Below are 24,002 nucleotides of genomic sequence, written 5' to 3'. Positions count from 1 at the left end.
ATTAACTACATATAGGATAACTGAGAGTAGTGAGAGATAGCTGATTATGGAAAAATGTTGTATGGTTTTGGCAAAGAACATATAACTAGTTTGGCATTTTGCAGAAATAGTTCAGTTTGGCATTTGCAGAAATACAATTTTTGTTGTGTGAATACTTCATCCTACTCCTCCCAACTACTAAATCTGAGAAAGCCTAAACGCTTTGAGTCCTATGGAAGAAAAGTCCTATAGAAATGTTATTGTTGTTATAACTAAGAACTCTGCATTTAAAATTAAAGAAATCTTACGCTACCATATTTAAAAAGGAACTAAAGCAAGAGGCTAATGTAAGCCACATCATTTCAGATGACTGCCATTCATTTTGATATTAGCATTTGGCATTGACTTTAGGAAAACAAATCCGCAAAAATTTGCACATTTCTCTGTGGACCTTAACCAGTTAAGCCTTCAGTCGTTTTCACTTTATGCATCCGAGCAATGTTCACCTCCTATTCATTAGCCTATAACTTTATCACTACTTATCACAATCAACTGATCTATATCTTGTTTTTTCGGCCACCAATTAGGCTTTCTTTGGGGGGTACATTTTGCTAAGAGCTACCTTACTGTAAATGCATTTTAACAGTAAGAATAAGAAAAAAAATGAGAAAATTCATTATTTGTCAGTTTTCGGCCATTATAGCTTTAAAATAAAACATGCCTCCATAATTAAAACCCACGTATTGTATTTGCCCATATGTCACAGTTATTTCACCATTTAATTTATGTCCCTATCACAATGTATCGTGACAATATTTTATTTGGAAATAAAAGAGCATTTTTTCCGTTTTGCATCCATCACTATTTACAAGCTTATAAAAAAAAAAATAGAGAGAAATATTTCATCTTTACATAGATATTTAAAAAGGTTAGACCCTTAGGTAAATATTTATGTGTTGTTTTTTTATAGTAATGTTTTGTTTTTTTTTATTAAACATTTTATGTGGACATTTTTGGGAGGGTGGGATATAAATAGTGTTTTATTTGGGGAAATATTTGTGTATTGTAATGTTTTTTTACTGTTACTTGTAGTTTTACTTTTTGGCCACAAGATGGCAATCTTGAGTTTGTTTACATGACGTCACTCTAAGCGTACAATGTACGCTTAGAGCGACAGAGCTTCAGAAAAAGCGTAGCTTTCGAGAGAAGCTGACGCTTTTTCAGCGGGGGAGAGGAATCAGTGATCGGGCACCATAGCCCGATACATTGATTCCTGGGCTACCGAATCCGCGGCCGGGAGTGCGCGTGCACGCGCGCGATCGGCCGCGGGAGCGCGTGGACGCGCACGTGGCCTCCTGGACTTAGGTACTACGTCCTGGAGGCATAAATGGTTAAATAGGTTAAATTGTGACCCAATAAAACATTATTATTTAGGTTAAAAAAAGACATACATCCAATGAGTTTAACCAGAAAATAAGGTACAACACTAACATACAACCTCACATATCCCAGTTGATGCAAAGGAAGGTAAAAAACCCTTACAAGGCATGGTCCAATAAGCCCCAAAAGAGAAAGAAATCCTTCCCGACTCCAGATGGCATTCAGATAAAATCCCTGGATCAAAACCACTGGACATTACCTAGTAATTATAGCTATGGATGTCTTTCAATGCAAGAAAAGCATTTAAGCCCCCTTTAACACAGATATAGAATTTGCTACAACTACTTCCTGTGGTAATACATTCCACATTTTAATCACTCTTACTGTAAAGAGACATTTGCTTAATAAATGGCTAAAACTTTTTTCCTCTATGCCCAGATCATGCCCCCTGTTCCTTGCACAAGCCTAGGGGCAAAAAGGTTATCTGCCAAGTTTTTCTATTGCCCTCTGATGTATTTATACATGTTAATTAGCTCTCCTCTTAGGCATCTATTCTCCAGACTAAATAAGCCCAGTTGATCTAACCTTGTTTGGTAAGTGAGACCTTCCATCCCTCTGATCAATTTTGTTGATGAGGCCTTACTATGGAGTTAAACAGGGGTAGTATGCTAGCATCCCACGTTTTTATTTCCCTTTTAATGCATCCCAAAATTGTATTTGCTTTAGCTGTAGCAGTTTGGCATTGAATACGATTATTTGACTTGTTGTCAATGAGTACTTCTAAGTCCTTCTCCAAGTTTGACGTCCCCTTCTGTATCCCATTTATTTTGTATGGTGCTAGATAATTGGTACATCCAAAATGCATGACTTTACATTTTTCAACATTGAATTTTTATCTGCCATTTATGTGCCCATATAGCCATCCTATCCAGATTCTTCTGCAATATGTCACTATCCTCCCGAGAGTTGAAAATTCTGCACAATTTTGTATCATCTGCAAAAATTGCAACATTACTTTCTACTTAATTTACTAGGTCATTAATAAATAAATTGAAGAGTACTGAGCCAATACAACACACATTGATATTGCGAACTAAAACTTATACACACAGTGGATGTTTCCACACACAGTGACAAATGCCCTTCTGGCGGTATTTACAATAGTGATTCTCACTTCACTGAAGTGTTCAGAAATGTTCTTAAGCCAGGCAGCAAAGTGTTTCCCTCCCAATGAACCCTATGCTAAGCTTCCCTACACCCTACAGGCCAATAGTTCAGATACATGCTCTTCTTATTGTGGTATAATGTACAAGACACCAGCCAGCATTGTTCTACCTGGTACAGGGTTAGTGTTAGCATAGGGTCCGATCAGAGGGAAATGTCTTGAAGGGACTGAATAGTTGATGCCTTTTGACGTTCTATGAAAATGAATGTGTATGTATATGCAGGGCTGGATTTACCGTAAGGCACTGTAGGCACGTGCCTACAGGCACCTGATGATGGAAAGGTGGCTCACTCCCCTCCCCAAGTGCCTCCCTCCCACCTTCCCTATGCAGAGTCCTGATGAGAGTGAAACGGAGTGTGGCGAGACGCAAGCACGTAGACAGGCCGTGCATGCGCAATATGCCCCAACCTGGCCAAGCTCATGGGGCTTCTACCAAATAAGCGAGGAGGCGGAGGAAGACGTTGTGGGAGTGATCCATGCGGAGAGGGCTGGAAGAAGCCTCAGGTACTCAGGGCTTATTTTCAGGGATGTCTCATATTTCTATCAGGAAGTGTCTCTCAGCAAACCATTTCCTGTCCCTTTATACTGTGCTGTTCCTGGATTTAAAGGTATGCTGCTATACTGATCAAACACCTGCCCTGTCATCCCTGCACACAGCTAATAACCTTGCTGTGTGCTGGAATAACAGGACTGGTGCCCAATAGTGTTGGGCGAACAGTGTTCGCCACTGTTCGGGTTCTGCAGAACATCACCCTGTTCGGGTGATGTTCGAGTTCGGCCGAACACCTGACGGTGCTCGGCCAAACCGTTCGGCCACATGGCCGAACTAAGAGCGCATGGCCGAACGTTCCCCGAACGTTCGGCTAGCGCTGTGATTGGCCGAACGGGTCACGTGGTTCGGGCCCGAACGCGCTCTGATTGGCCGAACGGTCACATGGTTCGGGTAAATAAATACCCGAACCACGTCATATCTCCGCCATTTGTCTGTGGGTTTAGCTTTGGGTAGGCAGGCAGGGTAGTTCGCTCTCCAGCCACGCTAGCCAGGGTCCCCCCCAGTCATTGTGTGTCGCTGCTGGGAACAGTAGTACACCGCTCGCTCAGCCACACTATATATAGCATTGTTTACTGCCACTGTGTACCTCGCTCAGCCACGCTATACATATAGCATTGTGTTTTCTGACACTCTGTGTACACGGCTTAGCCTGACTAATATAGCATTGTGTGTACTGCCACTGTGCACCTCGCTCAGCCACGCTATATATAGCATTGTGTGTACTGCCACTGTGCACCTCGCTCAGCCACGCTATATATAGCATTGTGTGTACTGCCACTGTGCACCTCGCTCAGCCACGCTATATATATAGCATTGTGTTTTCTGACACTCTGTGTACACGGCTTAGCCTGACTAATATAGCATTGTGTGTACTGCCACTGTGCACCTCGCTCAGCCACGCTATATATAGCATTGTGTGTACTGCCACTGTGCACCTCGCTCAGCCACGCTATATATAGCATTGTGTGTACTGCCACTGTGCACCTCGCTCAGCCACGCTATATATAGCATTGTGTGTACTGCCACTGTGCACCTCGCTCAGCCACGCTATATATATAGCATTGTGTTTTCTGACACTCTGTGTACACGGCTTAGCCTGACTAATATAGCATTGTGTGTACTGCCACTGTGCACCTCGCTCAGCCACGCTATATATAGCATTGTGTGTACTGCCACTGTGAACCTCGCTCAGCCACGCTATATATAGCATTGTGTGTACTGCCACTGTGCACCTCGCTCAGCCACGCTATATATAGCATTGTGTGTACTGCCACTGTGCACCTCGCTCAGCCACGCTATATATATAGCATTGTGTTTTCTGACACTCTGTGTACACGGCTTAGCCTGACTAATATAGCATTGTGTGTACTGCCACTGTGCACCTCGCTCAGCCACGCTATATATAGCATTGTGTGTACTGCCACTGTGCACCTCGCTCAGCCACGCTATATATAGCATTGTGTGTACTGCCACTGTGCACCTCGCTCAGCCACGCTATATATAGCATTGTGTGTACTGCCACTGTGCACCTCACTCAGCCACGCTATATATATAGCATTGTGTTTTCTGACACTCTGTGTACACGGCTTAGCCTGACTAATATAGCATTGTGTGTACTGCCACTGTGCACCTCGCTCAGCCACGCTATATATAGCATTGTGTTTTCTGACACTCTGTGTACACGGCTTAGCCTGACTATATAGCATTGTGTGTACTGCCACTGTGCACCTCGCTCAGCCACGCTATATATAGCATTGTGTTTTCTGACACTCTGTGTACACGGCTTAGCCTGACTAATATAGCATTGTGTGTAATGCCACTGTGCACCTCGCTCAGCCACGCTATATATAGCATTGTGTTTACTGCCACTCTGTGTACACCGCTCAGCCAGACTATATACCGTTGTTTACTGACACTCTGTTTACACAGCTCAGCCAGACTATATACCATTGTTTACTGACACTCTGTGTCACTGCTGCCAGTCAGCGTGTACTGTAAGGATAAGTGAAATGAGGAAGAAATCCGGTGAAAGAGGAAGGGGCAAGGGAAGAGGTGTTTCCCCTGACGGTTCACGTACAGGCCACAGGGGAGCACCCAAGAAAACCCACTCAATACCGCCCATGTTGTCCAGGACAACAACCCTCACAAATCCAAAAGAACAGGACCAGATAATTACTTGGATGACCTCTCAAGCGTCCAGCAGTGGGTTAAGCAGCACCAGCACATCACGCACGAGGTCCGAGTCCTCAGCCAGTTACAAGGAGCCAGTGGGCACAAAGCTGACACAACCGGCAGCGACACCACGCACACAACTGCCAGATAACCAGTCCTATGAATTACCTCAGGACACAATGGGGTATTCGCAGGAGCTATTCCCAGCCCAACAAACTTCCACCTATGAAAGGTCAATGGAGGAACAGCCAGAAATGTTGTGCCCGGATTCACAACCATTAACTGTGGGAAATGCACCGCGCACTGAAATACAAGGCGAGTCCGAGGAGGACTCGGAAACCCAAATCCCAGAGCAAGTTGGGCAGGAGGGGTTGCAATTGCAGGAGGTCGGCCGACAAGATCTGGAAGACGACGTTGGAGTGAGCTGCGCAGAGGTTGTTCTGGGGAGCTCTACTCCACGGCGGCGGCCCCCACAATGACATATGACGAGTTTGAGGAGATGGAAGAGGAGGGTATGGACAATGTGGACAGAGACCCAGATTTTATTTGTGAACGAGAACATCGCTGTCGTAGCAGCAGCACAGATGAGTCTGTTGAAGAACCCACTGCTGCACGAGTTCGCCTTGTGCCACAAGGTAGGCGGCGCGCAATTTCAGGCACCACAAGCGTGGAAGTTAGAGTGAGAGGCAAAAGAGGAGGAAACAGAAATCGCCAGCAAGGAGGCAGGTGCTCCAAAGTCTGGGCTTTCTTTGAAGACTGCACTGAGGATGTTACCATGGCGATTTGCAAGGTGTGCAAGACTCGCCTGAGCAGGGGGAAAAGTATTAACAACCTCTCCACCACCAGCATGAGCCGCCACATGCTATCCAAACATCCCACTCTGTGGGCAAACGCGGCAGGACAGGGTACCAGCAACACTGCCTCCCTTGGGTTCACCAGACTCACCACCAGACCCGCCTCAGCAGCAGCAGTAGCCCAGCCATTGCGTGGTTCACAACATTCACAAACATCAGACGACGCTGACACTGTCACTTTCCGGAGTAGTGCTCTTGAGGTCTCCCAGTGTTCATCAAACACAACAACCAACAGCCCTTCCGTGTGCAGCGCTACGGTTCAGTTGTCTGTGTCGGAGATGTTTGAGCGCAAGAGGAAATTGCCAGCAAATGACCCCCGGGCCGTGGCAGTAACAGCCAGCATAGCCAAGCTTCTGGCCTGCGAAATGCTGCCATATCGAGTGGTGGAGACAAACAGCTTCAAGGGCATGATGTCAGTGGCCATCCCACGTTACGTGGTTCCCAGCCGCTACCACTTTGCGTGCTCTGCAGTGCCTGAGTTGCATGAGCACGTGGTCAGCAAAATAACCCGAAGCTTGAAGAATGCCGTTGCCTGCAAGGTTCACCTCACCACTGACACTTGGACGAGTGCGTTCGGCCAGGGTCGATACATCTCCCTTACCGCGCACTGGGTGAACCTTGTGGAGCCTGGCAGCGATTCCTCACCTGCTACGGCGCGGGTGTTGCCCACGCCGCAAACAGCTGCACCGCCGTCCCTCCCACTGGATAACAACAGCAGCACCTACCTCTCTGACTCCTTCTCCTCCAACGCATCTCAAAGCTGTACCTCATCCGGAAACGCTAACCCAGCAGCAGTAGGATCGTGGAAGCAGTGCAGCACAGCTGTTGGCATGCGTCAGCAAGCGTTGCTGAAGCTGATCTGCCTTGGGGATAAGCAGCACACAGGGAAGGAAATTTGGAAGGGAATAAAGGAACAGACGGATTTGTGGCTGGCACCGCTGGACTTGAAACCGGGCATGGTTGTGTGTGATAATGGGAGTAATCTCATTCGCGCTTTAAGGTTGGCTAAGCTGACACACATCCCTTGCCTGGCGCACGTGATGAACCTAGTAGTTCAGCGGTTCCTGAGGACATACCCAGGCGTGGCCGATCTTCTGTTGAAGGTGCGTCGAGTGGCCAAACATTGTAGAAATTCCAGTACTGCTTCGGGGGCACTCGCCAAGATGCAGGAGCGCTTCAATCTCCCCCACCATCGCTTGCTGTGTGATGTCCCTACGCGCTGGAATTCTACGCTGCACATGCTAGCACGCTTTTGTGAGCAGAAGAGTGCAGTGGTCCAGTACATGACGGTGCAGTACCGAGGCGCATCCGGACAGCTGCCAAGCTTCTGTGGATCCGATTGGGCCAACATGTTGGACCTCTGCCAAGTCCTCCAAAATTTTGAGCAATCCACGTTGCTTGTGAGCAGTGACAACTCTTCAGTCAGCATTACCATACCACTGCTGTGTTTACTGAAGAGGTCAATGTTGAAAATCAAGGAAACAGCTGTCATGATGCAACTGGGGGAATCTGAAGGAGAAAACGATCAGCGTGATGGTACCAACATCAGGCCATCCGCCTCAGGGAACGCTGGCCCCAGCAGCTATGACGAAGAAGAGGAGGAGGAACAGCTGGAGTTGGAGCAGGAATTTCATGCCACCACTGACGAGGGCCAGAGCGGTGCACGTTGGACTTCCACAATTCAGCGCGAATGGTCAGCAGAAGCAGACCAGGAGGAAGGTGACGACTATGATGCATCACAACAACTATCACAACGCTCACAAGAGGATGATGAGGATTCTGGTAGGACTCTTGCACACATGGCTCAATTCATGCTAGACTGCATTGAACGCGACCCACGCATTGTGCGCATTCTGGACAACACCAATTACTGGGTTTATACCCTTCTGGATCCACGGTACAAACACAATGTTCCAAAACTGCTTGAAGAAAGAGTCAGACAGGTCAAAATGGAAGAATACCAGCAGGCCCTTGTGGAGACTTTAGAGAGGAGATTGACATCCTCCCCCTCCTCTAGCCAGTTGTACGCCGACAGACTGACTTCCGCAAACCCAGGACGACCAGGAGGGCAGCAAACAACGCAAGCCGCAGCTAGTGCCCAAAAGGGAATGGTATCGGCAGTGTCCTTGGAGTGGGAACATTTTCTGACACCCATGCAGCAGCAGCCCACTGAACAGGAAGCGTGCAGATCCACCTCCAACACCGATCGCCTGGAGAAGATGGTCAAGGACTACATGTCAGATGACGTAGCTGTGTCGAACAATCCATCTGCACCCTTCAACTATTGGGTATCGAAGCTAGACACCTGGCACCAACTGGCAATGTACGCAATAGAGGTGCTGGCTTGCCCGGCAGCCAGCGTTATGTCGGAACGCTGTTTCAGTGCTGCCGGAGGCATCGTCACAGATCGGCGTATCCGCCTCTCCACAGAAAATGCAGATCGTCTGACTCAAATTAAAATGAATCAATCCTGGATTGGAAACGACTACGCAACACTCCAGGACCCCAACCAAGTAACATGACCAATGAACATCTGGGATGGTGTAGCGTTTCCGGTCCCTGTTTATTGAACCTCTCATCTGTATTACATTTATGACTGCATGGCGGCAAAAAGCATTGCTGCTATATCCGCACGCTTTTTGTCCTCATGCAAGGTCTGGGTTGTTGTGTCTCAAAAAGCATAGCCTTCTCCTCCTGCACCTGCTCCTGTTCCATCACGTGTGCTGCTGCTGCTGCTGGGTTAGCGTTGCCGGTCCCTGTTTATTGAACCACTTATCTTTATTACATTTATGACTGCATGGCGGTACAAAGCATGCTATCCGCACGCTTCTTGTCCTCATGCAAGGCCTGGGTTGTTGTGTCTCACAAAGCGTGGCCTTCTCCTCCTGCGCCTCCTCCTGTTCCATCACGTCTGCTGCTGCTGGGTTAGCGTTGCCGCGTGGTCCCTGTTTATTGAACCACTTATCTTTATTACATTTATGACTGCATGGCGGTACAAAGCATGCTATCCGCACGCTTCTTGTCCTCATGCAAGGCCTGGGTTGTTGTGTCTCACAAAGCGTGGCCTTCTCCTCCTGCGCCTCCTCCTGTTCCATCACGTCTGCTGCTGCTGGGTTAGCGTTGCCGCGTGGTCCCTGTTTATTGAACCACTTATCTTTATTACATTTATGACTGCATGGCGGTACCTCATGCAAGGCCTGGGTTGTTGTGTCTCACAAAGCGTGGCCTTCTCCTCCTGCGCCTCCTCCTGTTCCATCACGTCTGCTGCTGCTGGGTTAGCGTTGCCGCGTGGTCCCTGTTTATTGAACCACTTATCTTTATTACATTTATGACTGCATGGCGGTACCTCATGCAAGGCCTGGGTTGTTGTGTCTCACAAAGCGTGGCCTTCTCCTCCTGCGCCTGCTCCTGTTCCATCACGTGTGCTGCTGCTGCTGCTGGGTTAGCGTTGCCGGTCCCTGTTTATGGAACCTCTTATCTTTATTACATTTATGACTGCATGGCGGTACAAAGCATGCTATCTGCATGCTTCTTGTCCTCATGCAAGGCCTGGGTTGTTGTGTCTCACAAAGCGTGGCCTTCTCCTCCTGCGCCTCCTCCTGTTCCATCACGTCTGCTGCTGCTGGGTTAGCGTTGCCGCGTGGTCCCTGTTTATTGAACCACTTATCTTTATTACATTTATGACTGCATGGCGGTACAAAGCATGCTATCCGCACGCTTCTTGTCCTCATGCAAGGCCTGGGTTGTTGTGTCTCACAAAGCGTGGCCTTCTCCTCCTGCGCCACCCTCCTCCTGTTCCATCACGTGTGCTGCTGCTGGGTTAGCGTTACCGGTCCCTTTTCCTGGAACCTCTTATATGTATTACATTTATGACTGCTTGCCGACAAAAAGCATGTTACCTGTGCAAAGAAAACAGACATTTCCCGCATTTAAAAGACAGTTTTCCCTTTGAAACTTTAAAATCGATTTTCTCAAAAACTATAACCTCTTTTTGCTAAATTTTTTTTTCATCTTGTACCCACTCCCAAGGTGCACATACCCTGTAAATTTGGGGTATGTAGCATGTAAGGAGGCTTTACAAAGCACAAAAGTTCGGGTCCCCATTGACTTCCATTATGTTCGGAGTTCGGGTCGAACACCCGAACATCGCGGCCATGTTCGGCCTGTTCGGCCCGAACCCGAACATCTAGATGTTCGCCCAACACTAGTGCCCAATCGGCACTGCACAGCTGTGTCCCCGCTTGCTGGCTGCCTTTTCCTCCTCTTTAACTTCGGCCTCGTGTTTATTTTCAGGGTAGGGCTTATATTTCAAGCATGCTCAAAATTCCAGCTAGGGCTTATTTTCAGGGTAGGTCTTATTTTCAGGGAAAGAGGGTATGTGTAAAACTTTTATTTCACTTCTTCTCAAGGTTTCCTTTAAGTTTTAGGGGACAACGGATTAATATGAATAATAATTACTAAAACACCAGTGCTAAGGGTTTATTTTGAGACTAGTGTTCAGTTATATGCCAGCATCAGATTAGCAACCTTCAAGGGTTATTTTTAGCTTTCTGTTAATACATTAAAATTAAATACTTAAATTAAGATACTACGCATGAAGAAAAGGCTAACATTCGGGGAGGTTTTATCTAGGAGTCAAGAAAGGACAAGGGTTAATATGAAGAGGGAAGGAAACCATTAGGGTGCATACACACACATATACACTAATTTTCATTGGCTTATCACTGGCCAATTTTACCACCTCCATGTAGTGTGAGGGCCAACAGATTTTATATACTATGACCAGATTGTGTAGGTAAGCTTTCATACTACATGCAAGTAAAAAACTTGGCCAATCATTGGCCAATCAAAATTGGATGTGTGTATGAAACCTTAGAGTTCTTGTTAAAGGGGATGGTTAGGTTTAAGCATCAGGAAGAGGTTAACAACATTAAAAGTGGTGATTAGGATTAATTATCAGGAAGGGTATTTGTTATACTGATGTGTTTCGAATAGCTGAACAAGGGGGATAGGAAGTGGGAGGACAGGCTGCTATGACAACATAGCAGCTAAACTCCAGGGGCTAAAGGGGACCTGGACAGAAGCCCAATGTGATGCTATCACTGGAACTTTAGCGGTTCCCAATAACTATGGAGTGGGCGATTTAAACAAAAGAATGGGTAGGCGTTACATGCAATATTATTACACTAAATCCACACAACAATATTTCACAAATACTATATTACCTTTAGGGTGAGAACTCGGGTGGTATAGTGGTCATGTTCACTGACGCTGTTAACAAGCACCTCAACATTTCCATAGATTCCTCTCTTCTCTGGCCAGTACAGCATACATTTCTGCAAAGAAAATACCCGTAAATATTGTCAAATGAGCTAACCTATAAAACAGTACTCAATGTCCAGCCAGGTATTGTAAGCGTGGACTTAGCCCATAACCCATAGTGAAGAGCACTGAAATGTCACGCGGCTCTCTCCATACAGCGAGTCATATGCAGTGATGTCCTTATATCTGTACCCGTGAACCGTTGGATCTGATTACATAGCTTAACCCCCCTGGCGGTATGAAAAATTCCGCCAGGGGGCAGCGCAGCAGTTGTTTTTTTTTTTTAAAATCATGTAGCGAGCCCAGGGCTCGCTACATGATAGCCGCTGCTCAGCGGCATCCCCCTGCCCGCTTCGATCGCCTTCGGCGATCTCCGATCAGGAAATCCCGTTCAAAGAACGGGATTTCCTGGAGGGCTTACCCCGTCGCCATGGCGACGAGGCGGGATGACGTACGTCGGGACGTTATTGGGAGTCCCGAACCACCCCTCGGCGCTGCCTGGCACTGATTGGCCAGGCAGCGCACGGGGTCTGGGGGGGGCCGCGTGCCGCATCAGATAGCGGCGATCGGGCGGGGGCCGTCGGCGTTCAGAGTGCTGGCGCAGCTAGCAAAGTGCTAGCTGCGTCCAGCAAAAAAAAAAATTATGAAAATCGGCCCAGCAGGGCCTGAGCGGCACCCTCCGGCGGTTTACCCCGTGTCCAGCACGGGGTTACCGCTAAGGAGGTTAAGTGAGCACATACAGCACAGCACAGTTCCTTTATTAAAGTAGACCTAAACTCTTGCACAGGACAGAAGGAAAACATAGAGACATGCACCCTGTATGTATTTAGAGAGTTTAGCCCGTCTAATCCCACTCATCTGTGACTAATCACATCTGTAATTTGATCCCTCAGCTGTGTCAGCTCAGGAATCTCCTCTGCCATTACAGAGCAGCTAATTGGTAAACACAGGATGTTAGCAATATGTCTGCTTCCATGAAAGCAGAAAGTAGACACACTGCAGATTTTTTACATGATGTGTATCAGCTGTAACAAATAAATGTTTTTTCTTTAAGGCTGCATTTCCACTTGTGCGGTGCGAATCGCCGCGTTAAAAATTCGCATGCAGATGCGAATTTCGCATGCGGGTCTAAGCGACGTTCCATGCGAAATCGCATGAAAATTCGCATGGATGACGATGTATGCGAATTTAACCATGGCAGTGCTGGTGTGCTTTTCCATTGTTTCTATGCGAATTCGCATGAAAATTCGCATAGCCAAACCTCATGCGAATTTCCTATTAAATACATTGTATGCGATTCGCATAGCGGTATGCGATATGTGAATTCTGATGGCTCTGCCATGCAAATTTTTTCTGCACAGAAAAATGCAAAGGAATCCTGACAAGTGAAAACAGTCCCATTCACTTGCATTGCTATGCGAATTTGCATGCAAAAAACGCATGTGAATTCGCAATAGTGGAAATGCGTCCTAAAGGTTGCTATGCTGTTGTGTATCTTTTAGAGCAGAGAGGAAGTTCTGAGTTCAGGTCCGCTTTATACCAGCCCACATGAGTTGTACACTGAAGACCACTATGGAAATCATGCTCACAAGTATTTATCAGCATAACAGGAACATTGAAATCAAATATGTTTTTATTTAACAACATAGCACAAATGGCAGTGATGTATGCTTCTTCTGGATGTGAGCTCCAGCAGTCTAATCTCATTAGCCACCTTTTTGCAGGTCTAGTGGCCAGTCTGAAGCTCTGCACTGTCCACTGCCATTGGGTGCCGGCAGCCAACTGGTATTGTGGGCGCTGCATAGAATGCAATGTTAACTGTGGCTTCAATGGATAATTTGTGCACCGGATGCACATGCGGAGGGACGCTTTATCAGCAAAGATTTTGGTGCAGATAACGGTGAGGAAGGGGGAGGGGCTAGAGTTAGGAGAAGGTAGAGGGCGGGTTAGTGTAAGAAGAGGGTTAGGTAAAGTCATAGTAAAAGTATTGCTATGTTATTATCAGTACTAATGAGTGCACAATAGTAGAATATCAATAATTTTACCGATATACTACCAGTGGCTTCACCCACTGCCTAAATTACAATATTAACATATGTGTCAAACTAAGAATCTTTGTATTTGATACATACTGTACATAGGTATTTGATCATTTTCTTAGGTAGTTGATAACAGAGTCCAAAGAGTTAATTTAGAATGCTAATGATGTTCACTTACCATGACCTATAAGAGCTCAGCCGTGCCCGTGTGCATCCAATGTAACACAACCTCCACCTCCTCCACCTGGTTGCTGCATGTTACTGCACATTACATTCTCTTCATCATCTATCCTCATTATTAGAAAGAACATTATATTACTACACCTATGTCTGCACTGCAAACTGAATGGTATACATTAAGCTTGCCACAGGGTTTTGATATCACCCCTTTCAAACTCACACACCATTACTCTGTAATGACCAGCTGAATGAATTATATCATTCCATATCATTGTTATGCATTTTCATGCAAGCAGTACAACATTTCCCACTGACCTGGAGAGCTATGGAGAGTCACTGGAGCTTGGAGCAGTAATAGGCTTGATCTGAGCACTGCCTAAAAACATGCTTCAAGCTCACTTATAGATGATTAGGAGGAAAGAAAAATACTGAAAAGTTCAGCTGCCACCCATTGTGGAAATGTTCACATTGTCACATTATCTGATCTGACTGTGGCCCGTACTCCTCCCAATGAATCAAAGGGAAATTATAAACATAGAAAACAAAGGACTAAAAATACTGTTTCACCCTGACTAGCCTAATCCCTACACAGCTCTCTGAAAGGCTTGCATTAAGGACACACACTTGCTTGTATGGACAGTATAGGTGGGATATAATTCATGATGTGTGGGTGCAACAAGTGCCATGATCATCTGGTGCAGGGATCTGTGCCATTTATAGACTCTTCAGGGAACATGAATTAATACCAGATTATAAATGTATCAGCATTTGTATCTTTTTAGTCATATACTATTTTGTGAAAAATGCACACTGCAAACATAATCTTTATTGTACCTTTTTTGTTGTTTTTCCATGTGAAGTGAAGTTACATTGTATGTCCTGCAATCAGTGTTGGAGCAAATTAAGAGCCCTTGATGTCTATGATGTGTTGATCTCTCGAATTTACGACTAAAAGTAAGTACCCCTGCTAGACATTTATCACCTGAAACACTCAGTAATGATTGCTTGCATGTGTAAGGCTATATTCACAGTGTTGCGGTGCAGTAACAATGTAATGCAATGTACCACCTATGTGATCTTAACACTGTGATGGGTGCAGTTTAACGCCACCCCGACGCACTGCCTGCAGTGAATTACCAGAAAACGTGTGAGTTAACAGTGACAGTGAAACATACTTTTCATTGATTATATGCTTAAAGGAATACTGTACGGGGGTCCAGTATGGTCTGTGCCTGCGCAGTGCGCTCCTGGTGACCTCAGCGGGAGCGAGGACACGGCAACGCAGTGGTTTTCAGTCTTTAAAGTCGGTAATTCCAGAAGTGAACTGGAGGCAGGGCCGGAGCATCAGTGAGTGGCTGCGCGGGCACAGGATGTCTGCGGGGGACCATTAGAAGCCCCGAGTAAGTTCAACTCATTTTCCCCGACCCCCCTACAGTATTCCTTTAACTTCTTATGATACAAAATGCGGATAATGATCAGCCTGACTTTCCCGTTCCGTTCTGTTCTTGCTGTTACGGGGAACGCAACTCAACTCCCACTGTGAACCTAGCCTTAAAGAGAACCCGAGGTGGGTTTCTGCCATCAATATTAGGACACAGAGGCACATTCGGCATATAATGCCTACCCTCTGTGTCCTTATAGTGCGCCCCCAGTCTCTCTCTGTGCTCTGCTGTCCTCCAATATAAAAACCGCCAGGCTAGAGACACGCAGATTGTCGCTAGTCTTTGTTTTCTTCCCTAAGAGATAATTTTTCATTTTCTGTTTAAAATTATTTTCCAGCACTCTGCAATTGAAAAAGTACCAAAAAGTAGGTGATTAAAGGGATCCTTAAGCCAGATTAAAGGACCACTACCGCGAATCATTTAATTTTCAGTCATCCCACAGTAGATATAATAAGTATATAGAAGCCTTCCTGTTTCTTTTCTTTTTTTTTTACAAAAGTCCGTCAGCGCTATGTCAGGCACTGACGGCCACAGATTACAGTGATCTATGTAAAATTAAAGGGCCATCACAAAAAAAATAAATAAATAAAAAGACACAGGAAAGCTTCTATATACTTATTACATCTACTGTGGGATGGCTGAAAATTAAATTATTCGCGGTAGTGGTCCTTTAAAAATGCAGTTTGACTTTCCCTGGGGCTTCTACTGGCCCCCTGCAGTCGGCCTGTGCCCGCACCGCTACTCCAGGATCGTCCAAGTCCCCCGCCGCGGCTCAGTTTCAGCTTCGGGCAACTGAGCCTGTCGCTGGCCACGGTGCCTGGCTGCTCGTGAGTCCTCATTCGCGATCTCATCGCCAAGAGCGCTCTGAGCAGGCGCAGTAGAGTGAATCCTAGAGTAGTGGCGCGGGCACAGGCCAACTGCAGGGGGCCAGTAGAAGCCCCCAGGTAAGTAAAACTGCATTTTTTAACCTGGCTTAAGATTCCCTTTAAGTACTATCAATATTATTCTGAGTATTTTCTTGCTTGCTGGTGGTTTAAAAGTCATTTTATTGTTAAGGTGTGAAAATATCACCTAAGACAAAACTTAGGAGAAAAAGTGAATTGATTAAGGGCCATGGGGCAGTTGCCCAGCAACAAAGAACAGCATCAGGTCACATCTGAGTGTGACTGTGGCAGTGTTCAGATGTGACTCAATGCAGTGGTTTCCTTTGCACTGTTTATGCTGAGTACTAGCAAGCACCCGAGCAGTACATGGGAACAGCCAACAGGCAAGTGGATTCACCACCTTCAGCCGCCCATGTGAAAGAGGTCTGGGATGCACAGTTGCAATCACTCCAGGGACCCTGGACCAGAGGGGCTTACTGAAGGCCTTTCTTCAACTGCAGCATTAGTTCTTCATTGGTGCTATGCAGGGCCGGTTCAAGTAACAATTGGGCCCTAGGGAAAAATTAGCCTGGGGGCCCCCAACAGACCCCCCCCGACCAAAAAGCGTCATTAGAGGCCCTTTGTTGTAGCCAAATTTCCCTCCTGGGCCCCTGAGCTGGCTGCTGACCCTCCCCCAGCTACCTCCCAACTTAACAGACTCTGCAGAGTCCCTGGAGAGCAACAGTTAAGATGGGGGAGGGACACCTTGGGGGCCCCTACAGGCTCTGGGGCCCTGGGGCAATTGCCTATTTTTTCCTATGGTAGCTCCGGCCCTGGTGCTATGCTAGTCATTGATCGCACATGTGTATGTAGCTTAAGACCTGCCACAACAGGAAATCACTGAGATGATTGGGAATTTCTTCTTATCATTATTATATACTTTTATAAAGATGCTTCATCATGTGACACTCTACACTGTATGATAAAAGAATGCATTTTTTTTGAAAAGAGAGAAACAAGTCCATTGATTCAGGATACCTCATTTTTTTCTTTGAGTTTAGTGATCATAACAATAACAGGAACATCTTCTTGCCAAGCCATCTGCCAAAAGTCATTTACGGTGTTAATCATCGGTCCTTGAGTAGCAATGTATGTCTTCTCTGCTCCACGGTAACCCTACAGCAAATCACAGAAGTCATAATTAGTATAATGATATCACTGTGTCATCATCCTAGCAGAGGGATATACAAAACCTAGGCAAAGGGTCACCGCCCAGGGACATCAACCGTGGGGCATCACTGTTCAGGTGTATATGTGTGTGTGAGTGTGTGTGCGAGTGTGTGAGTGTGTGTGAGTATGTGTGTGTGTGTGAGTGTGAGTGAGTGTGTGTGCGAGTGATTGTGTGTGTGAGTGTTTGTGTGTGTGGGTGAGTGTGTGTGTGAGAGAGTGTGTAAGTGTGTGTGAGTGTGTGCGTGTGTGTGTGTGTGTGTGTGTGAGAGTGTGTGTGTGAGAGTGTGTGTGTGAGTGTGTGTGCGAGTGTGTGCGTGTGTGTGTGTGTGAGTGTTTGTGTGTGTGTGAGTGTGTGTGTGAGTGTGTGTGCGAGTATGTGTGTGTGAGTGTTTGTGTGTGTGAGTGTTTGTGTGTGTGTGAGTGTGTGTGTGTGAGAGTGTGAGTGTGTGTGTGAGTGTGTGGGTGTGTGTGTTTGTGAGTGTGTGTGTGTGAGTGTGTGTGCGTGTGTGTGTGAGTGTTTGTGTGAGTGTGTGTGTGAGTGTGTGTGTGAGATAGTGTGTGTGTGAGTGAGTGTGTGCGTGTGTGTTTGTGTGTGTGTTTGAGAGTGTGTGTGAGTGTGTTTGAGTGTGTGTGTGTGTGTGTGTGTGTGTGTGTTTGGCGGGGGCATAGGTTTTTTCTTACCACTCCCAAAATAACTCCTATTGGGTGTAGTTTCACAGAGCAAACTTGGGTTCATTCACAAGTTATCCTTATGTGTAACATTGTAAAGTACTGCCTTCTTAAATCAAGTATGAAGAAAAAATAATAATAAAAAATAGATGAGTACCTAAGTAGAGGGAAGGCTCTGGGTCCTACAGATCCTTCCTGTTCTCCTCACGGTCCCTGCATTCCAGCACTGGATCCTCAGTTCAAATCTCCCACCATGGAAGGCTTTGCAAGTCTTTGGGAGCACTCGGGCTCCAAAAGATGTGCGGCTCTGTACTGCGCATATCCGAATGTGCAAGGGGAGGCGGCCCCTCTTTGTAAGCCTGAGTGCTTCTGAAGACTCGCAAAGCCCACCCAACATGCAAGAGAGCAGTCTACGACCAATGTGTCGTAGACTGTTAGGGCTCTTTCACACTAGAGGCTGCAGTAGAAAAGGCTGTAAGTCAGCCTTTTGCTTAACGCCAATACATAGCGTTTTCAAAGCGTTTTGAAAGAGCTTTACAGCCCATATGAAAACGTCCTTTTTTTTTTCTTCTATAAAAATAAGTGAACAAGATAGCTGTAAAACGCTTTGAAAAGGCTTTGAAAACGCTGAAGTTGGCGTTTTCGATTGACTATCATTGAAACGCCAACAGCCAACTTTGGCTGTAAACAGCCCTGAAAAAGCTCCTGGGAGCATTGAAACGCAACGCTCTAAAACGTCGAGTTAGATGTGAAAGGTAAAATGAAAGTCTATAGACTTTCTTTTACTTAGCAAAACGCCAACTTTGGCCGTGGCGTTAAAACGCCGAAAAATCCCTCTGGTGTGAAAGGGCCTGCAGGGGGGGAGGGGGAGGGTCAGGGACCGTGAGGAGATCGGGAAGGCTCTATAGGACCCAGAGCCTTCCCTTTCCTTAGGTAAGTATCTGTTTTGTTTTCTTTTCACTTCAGACTCCCTTTGAAACAGACGGTACTTGTATGTTATCAGTTCAGCATATATTCAAAAAGCATATATTACTTCAAGATGGTGGGTAGAGGTAGAGCCATGGAAATAATGGTTTGCTGTTGTTGGCCAAGTGTGCCTGCATCCAGAATTACTGGTGGAAAAGCCACAGCCTTAAAGGACAACTACGGCAAAAATGTTGCTATACCTACAGTCATTTAGGCAATGGCAACATAGTAAAATCCTCCATATATTTTCTGTCAAAAAATTTCAGAAATGCGAATTTTTAAGATCTGGCATGCTGTTCATCATCAGACAGAAACAGTGGCTTCTCTCTTCACCAGGCCTCTTTCATATGATGAGCTGTTACTTTTGCAGAGAAGTAATGGCAATTAGAAGTCATGTCAGTCTGTGTAGATGGAAATCCCTCTCTTGTCAGCTGCTTTGTTTACAGGTAAAGATCTGTCAGATATTAAAAAGCACCCCTTGTGACAGACGATATACGGAGAATTTTATTCTGCTGCAAAAAAATGAATATATGGGTAGTAAAATGTCAACATTTTAGAGAGTGGGTCTTTTCAACATTTAGAGAGTGGGTCTTAAAATACTGTATATAGAGCTGTGTGTTCCAACCTGCACTCAGGCATGTTCTGCTCATCAGCAACAGCTGTGTAAGTAAATGTATCTGCAGGGCTTTTTTGTTCCTTTTTGCCTTCTAAAAAAAACTCCACTACTGGTTTTCCATAGCCTGTCTAGATACTCGATGTTATTTTTCACACTTGGTATATTGCCTCCCTCTATTTTACTCAGAATAATAATGTAACTTGCCATTGCATGCAAAGTGTACTGCTAGTGACAAGTCAACTGTAAGCATAGCTCCAAACAGTCCCTCTTTGAAATCCCAATCCCTCTGTCCCTCTTTCTTTCTCATGTGTCCCTCTTTCATGAATCTTGTACAGATCTATGTAAATATATGTATTTTTCTACTGAAATGACTCTAGTCTTAACTTTATTCCCATCCTTTAAATTGACATAGACTATAAGTCTAGAAATTTAGATCTGACTCACTAAATAAAAGTAAAGTAAAAGTATAGGGGTCGACTTATACACAAGTCACAGCAACACTGAGCACATTGAGTAATGTGTGTACTAATAGTGACATTCCCCTTTGCAGAAATTTACTCAGTGGTAAGTGACACTTTCTTGATAACGGAATGCAAGAAAACACAGGTCTAAAAGTTCTGGCCACAACAATTAACAAGGAAAGGGGCAGGGAGAAAGATACTGGGCTGCAGGAAGGGGAGTGAAAAATTGCTGCACTTGGGGTCCTGGAGGAGTTATTGGCTACAGTGAAGGGACAGGAGGCTGCAATACTTTATGCAGTGCAGTCATTAACCCCTCCTGGTCCCCAAGTGCAGCTGTTAACTTTTCCTTGTTCCCAAGTGCAGTCAAAAATTCCAGCTTAAAGGGACTCTGACCTGTAAATAAATACAAAATCGGAACTTACCTGTGGCTTTCTCCACCCCATTGTAGGTCAGGAGATCCCTCAGCGTTCCTCTGGCTCCGCTCCTAGGGCCTGGCCAGAAATGGCTCCCGGCAACACTGGGACCGAGTGTCGGGCTCCCTCTTCCGGAAAGATGACGTAATTCGTCACCACGCCGGCCGCCTCACGTCATCACGCCGGCCGCCGTGATGACGCGAGGCGGCCGGCGTGGTGGCAACTGACGGCATCTTTCCGGAAGAGGGAGCCCGACACTTGGTCCCATTGTCGCCGGGAGCCGCCGGGAGCCATTTCTGGCCAGGCCCTGGGAGCGGAGCCAGAGGGACGCTGAGGGATCTCCCGACCTACGACGGGGTGGAGAAAGCTCCAGGTTAGTTCCAATTTTGTATTTATTTACTGCTCGGAGTCCCTTTAAGAGTGTAAAATATTGTTGACTTATACACGAGGTTGACTTATATTCAAGTATATAGAGTATTTCTTATTTTCAACTGTTAATATAAAGGAAAATTGACTAGGATAGAACCAGTGTGCTTTGAATTATTAAACAACTTATTTTTCTTATGAAATCTTTAAATCGAGAGTAGATTTTATTCCTGGAACCTAAAGTGAAATAAAATTGACCTGGGGCCTCTTGCAGTCTCTTTTTATCTGTCCTGGTCCATCACTGTTGCTCCATTCCACTGTTTGTATTCAGCCGCTGTGCCCCTCCGGAAGCTGGCCGCTAATTTTTAGGAACTGAGCAACCGCAGAACGCTTCCGGAGGTCAGAGATGGATTAAGATATAACGGGGCTTTAGGTAAGGTAGAAGATTTTGGGCCTCCTTGTAGTCTTTTTGGTAAGCTGAAGTGGAGAGAGATCAGAGAAGGCGGCAGGTGAGCCCCTTGACACCCACTATGCCCCAATCACCTGCCTAGATTGCCTGGTGGATGATCCTGCTCTGCTGGAGGTGCACAGCCTGGGGCCAAGCATGCAGCTTTCAGAGGGGCACATCTGTTGAATGGAAGATTGCAGAAATCCAGTGAGGGCCCAGGAGGACTACAGTACAGAGGGTAGTTGCTTCCTTTAAGCAAGAGAAGTGATATAGCACAAACATAACACTACAGTATGAACATGCAGAACTCACCCTGATAAAATTAGCATTTATATAGGTGCTTAGTGCATCCTTGGCATTCTTTGGTTTCAAACACACTCTGCTCGCTGGATCTAATAAAGCAAGCAATAAGAAAAAAAAATGTAGAATTATAAAAGGCATATAATGCGGCATAGACTGTATTTACTAGACAGGTACAGGAGGCGCCCAAAAGTAGGTGTCAGAATAAAAAAAACTCTTAAGGAGTTAAATTTAGTAAAAGAAAAAGGTTGTCGAATTTATTAATAATAAAAACATATAGTGCACAGTGACAGCTTCCTCAGGTCAAATATGTGCCCGAATAAGGTATGCTGGATCGTCTAAAGCGCCTGTGACAACCTTTTTCTTTTACTAAGTTGAACTCCTTGGGCGCCTCCTGTACCTTTCTAGCAGGGCCAGGCCGAGGCATAGGCTGGAGAGGCTCCAGCCTCAGGGCGCAGTGTAGGAGGGGGCGCACAATTCATTCAGCTGTCATTCCTAATTGTGTATGAAGCAGAAAGAAATAAGAAAAGGGGATACATGGCAGTGACTGCAAGCCAGATAACTAGATATTAAGGTGTTGGGGAGGTTGTGGGCCCTGTGGCGCCTCTTAGTCTAATAGCAATCAGTGTGTGATGCCTGCGATGGCAGGGATGGAGGGGCGCACTTTGGTGTCTCAGCCTTGGGTGCTGGAGGACCTTGTCCCGGCTCTGCTTTTTAGTATATACTATATACCCTACTTTGTGGGGTTCTCGCCTCGCAATTTTGTTTTTGTTTTTGCAAATCAAAATATTTTAGGAGCGACCTTAACCACTTGAGGACCACAGTCTTTTCGCCCCTTAAGGACCAGAGCCTTTTTCTCCATTCAGACCACTGCAGCTTTCACGGTTTAATGCTCGGTCATACAACCTACCACCTAAATGAATTTTACCTCCTTTTCTTGTCACTAATACAGCTTTCTTTTGATGCTATTTGATTGCTGCTGCGAGTTTTACTTTTTATTATATTCATCAAAAAAGACATGAATTTTGTCAAAAAAATGACTTTTTTAACTTTCTGTGCTGACATTTTTCAAATAAAGTAACATTTCCTATACATTTGAGCGCGAAAGTTATTCTGCTACATGTCTTTGATAAAACAAAAACCATTCAGTGTATATTTATTGGATTGGGTAAAAGTTATAGCGTTTACAAACTATGGTGCCAAAAGTGAATTTTCCCATTTTCAAGCATCTCTGACTTTTCTGCGCACCTGTCATGTTTCATGAGGGGCTAAAATTCCAGGATAGTACAAATACCCGCCAAATGACCCCATTTTGGAAAGAAGACATCCCAAAGTATTCAGTGAGAGGCATGGTGAGTTCATAGAAGATTTTATTTTTTGTCACAAGTTAGCGGAAAATGACACTTTGTGAAAAAAAAAAAAAAAAAAGTTTCCATTTCTTCTAACTTGCGACAAAAAAAAATGAAATCTGCCACGGACTCACTATTCTCCTCTCTGAATACCTTGAAGTGTCTACTTTCCAAAATGGGGTCATTTGTGGGGTGTGTTCACTGTCCTGGCATTTTGGGGGGTGCCTAATTGTAAGCACCCCTGTAAACCTAAAGATGCTCATTGGACTTTGGGCCCCTTAGCGCAGTTAGGCTGCAAAAAAGTGCCACACATGTGGTATTGCCGTACTCAGGAAAAGTAGTATAATGTGTTTTGGGGTGTATTTTTACACATACCCATGCTGGGTGGGAGAAATATCTCCGTAAATGACAATTTTTTTATTTTGTTTACACACAATTGTCTATTTATAGAGATATTTCTCCCACTCAGCATGGGTATGTGGAAAAATACACCCCAAAACACATTATACTACTTCTCCTGAGTACGGCGATACCACATGTGTGGCACTTTTTTGCACCCTAACTGCGCTAAGGGGCCCAAAGTCCAATGAGTACCTTTAGGATTTCACAGGTCATTTTGAGAAATTTCGTTTCAAGACTACTCCTCACGGTTTAGGGCCCCTAAAATGCCAGGACAGTATAGGAACCCCACAAATTACCCCATTTTAGAAAGAAGACACCCCAAGGTATTCCGTTAGATGTATGGTGAGTTCATAGAAGATTTTTTTTTTTTGTCACAAGTTAGCGGAAATTGATTTTAATTGTTTTTTTTTCACAAAGTGTCATTTTCCGCTAACTTGTGACAAAAAATAAAATCTTCTATGAACTCACCATACTCCTAACGGAATACCTTGGGGTGTCTTCTTTCTAAAATGGGGTCATTTGTGGGGTTCCTATACTGCCCTGGCATTTTAGGGGCCCTAAACTGTGAGGAGTAGTCTTGAAACCAAATGTCGCAAAATGACCTGTGAAATCCTAAAGGTACTCATTGGACTTTGGGCCCCTTAGCGCACTTAGGGTGCAAAAAAGTGCCACACATGTGGTACCGCCGTATTCAGGAGAAGTAGTATAATGTGTTTTGGGGTGTATTTTTACACATACTCATGCTGGGTGCGAGAAATATCTCTGTAAATGAC

At 45.5% G+C, this 24,002-nt stretch overlaps 1 protein-coding gene across 1 annotated transcript in view; it reads right to left on the bottom strand.

Annotated features, from left to right (window-relative positions):
- The window catches only part of PTPRR (protein tyrosine phosphatase receptor type R), a 192,455-nt gene that overhangs the window by 22,081 nt on the left and 146,372 nt on the right, over window positions 1-24,002 (bottom strand). The window contains exons 9-11 of the mRNA XM_068272751.1: window positions 21,491-21,570; window positions 17,048-17,185; window positions 11,389-11,499 (exon numbers count right to left, since the gene is read on the bottom strand). Coding sequence (XP_068128852.1) covers window positions 11,389-11,499; window positions 17,048-17,185; window positions 21,491-21,570 — 329 coding nt within the window. The remainder of the gene's footprint in view (window positions 1-11,388; window positions 11,500-17,047; window positions 17,186-21,490; window positions 21,571-24,002) is intronic.

The sequence above is a fragment of the Hyperolius riggenbachi genome, chromosome 3, assembly GCF_040937935.1.
Source record: "Hyperolius riggenbachi isolate aHypRig1 chromosome 3, aHypRig1.pri, whole genome shotgun sequence".
Lineage (NCBI taxonomy): Eukaryota > Metazoa > Chordata > Amphibia > Anura > Hyperoliidae > Hyperolius > Hyperolius riggenbachi.
The sequence above is the reverse complement of the archived record's forward strand: the minus strand, read 5'-3'. Positions and strand labels throughout refer to the sequence as shown.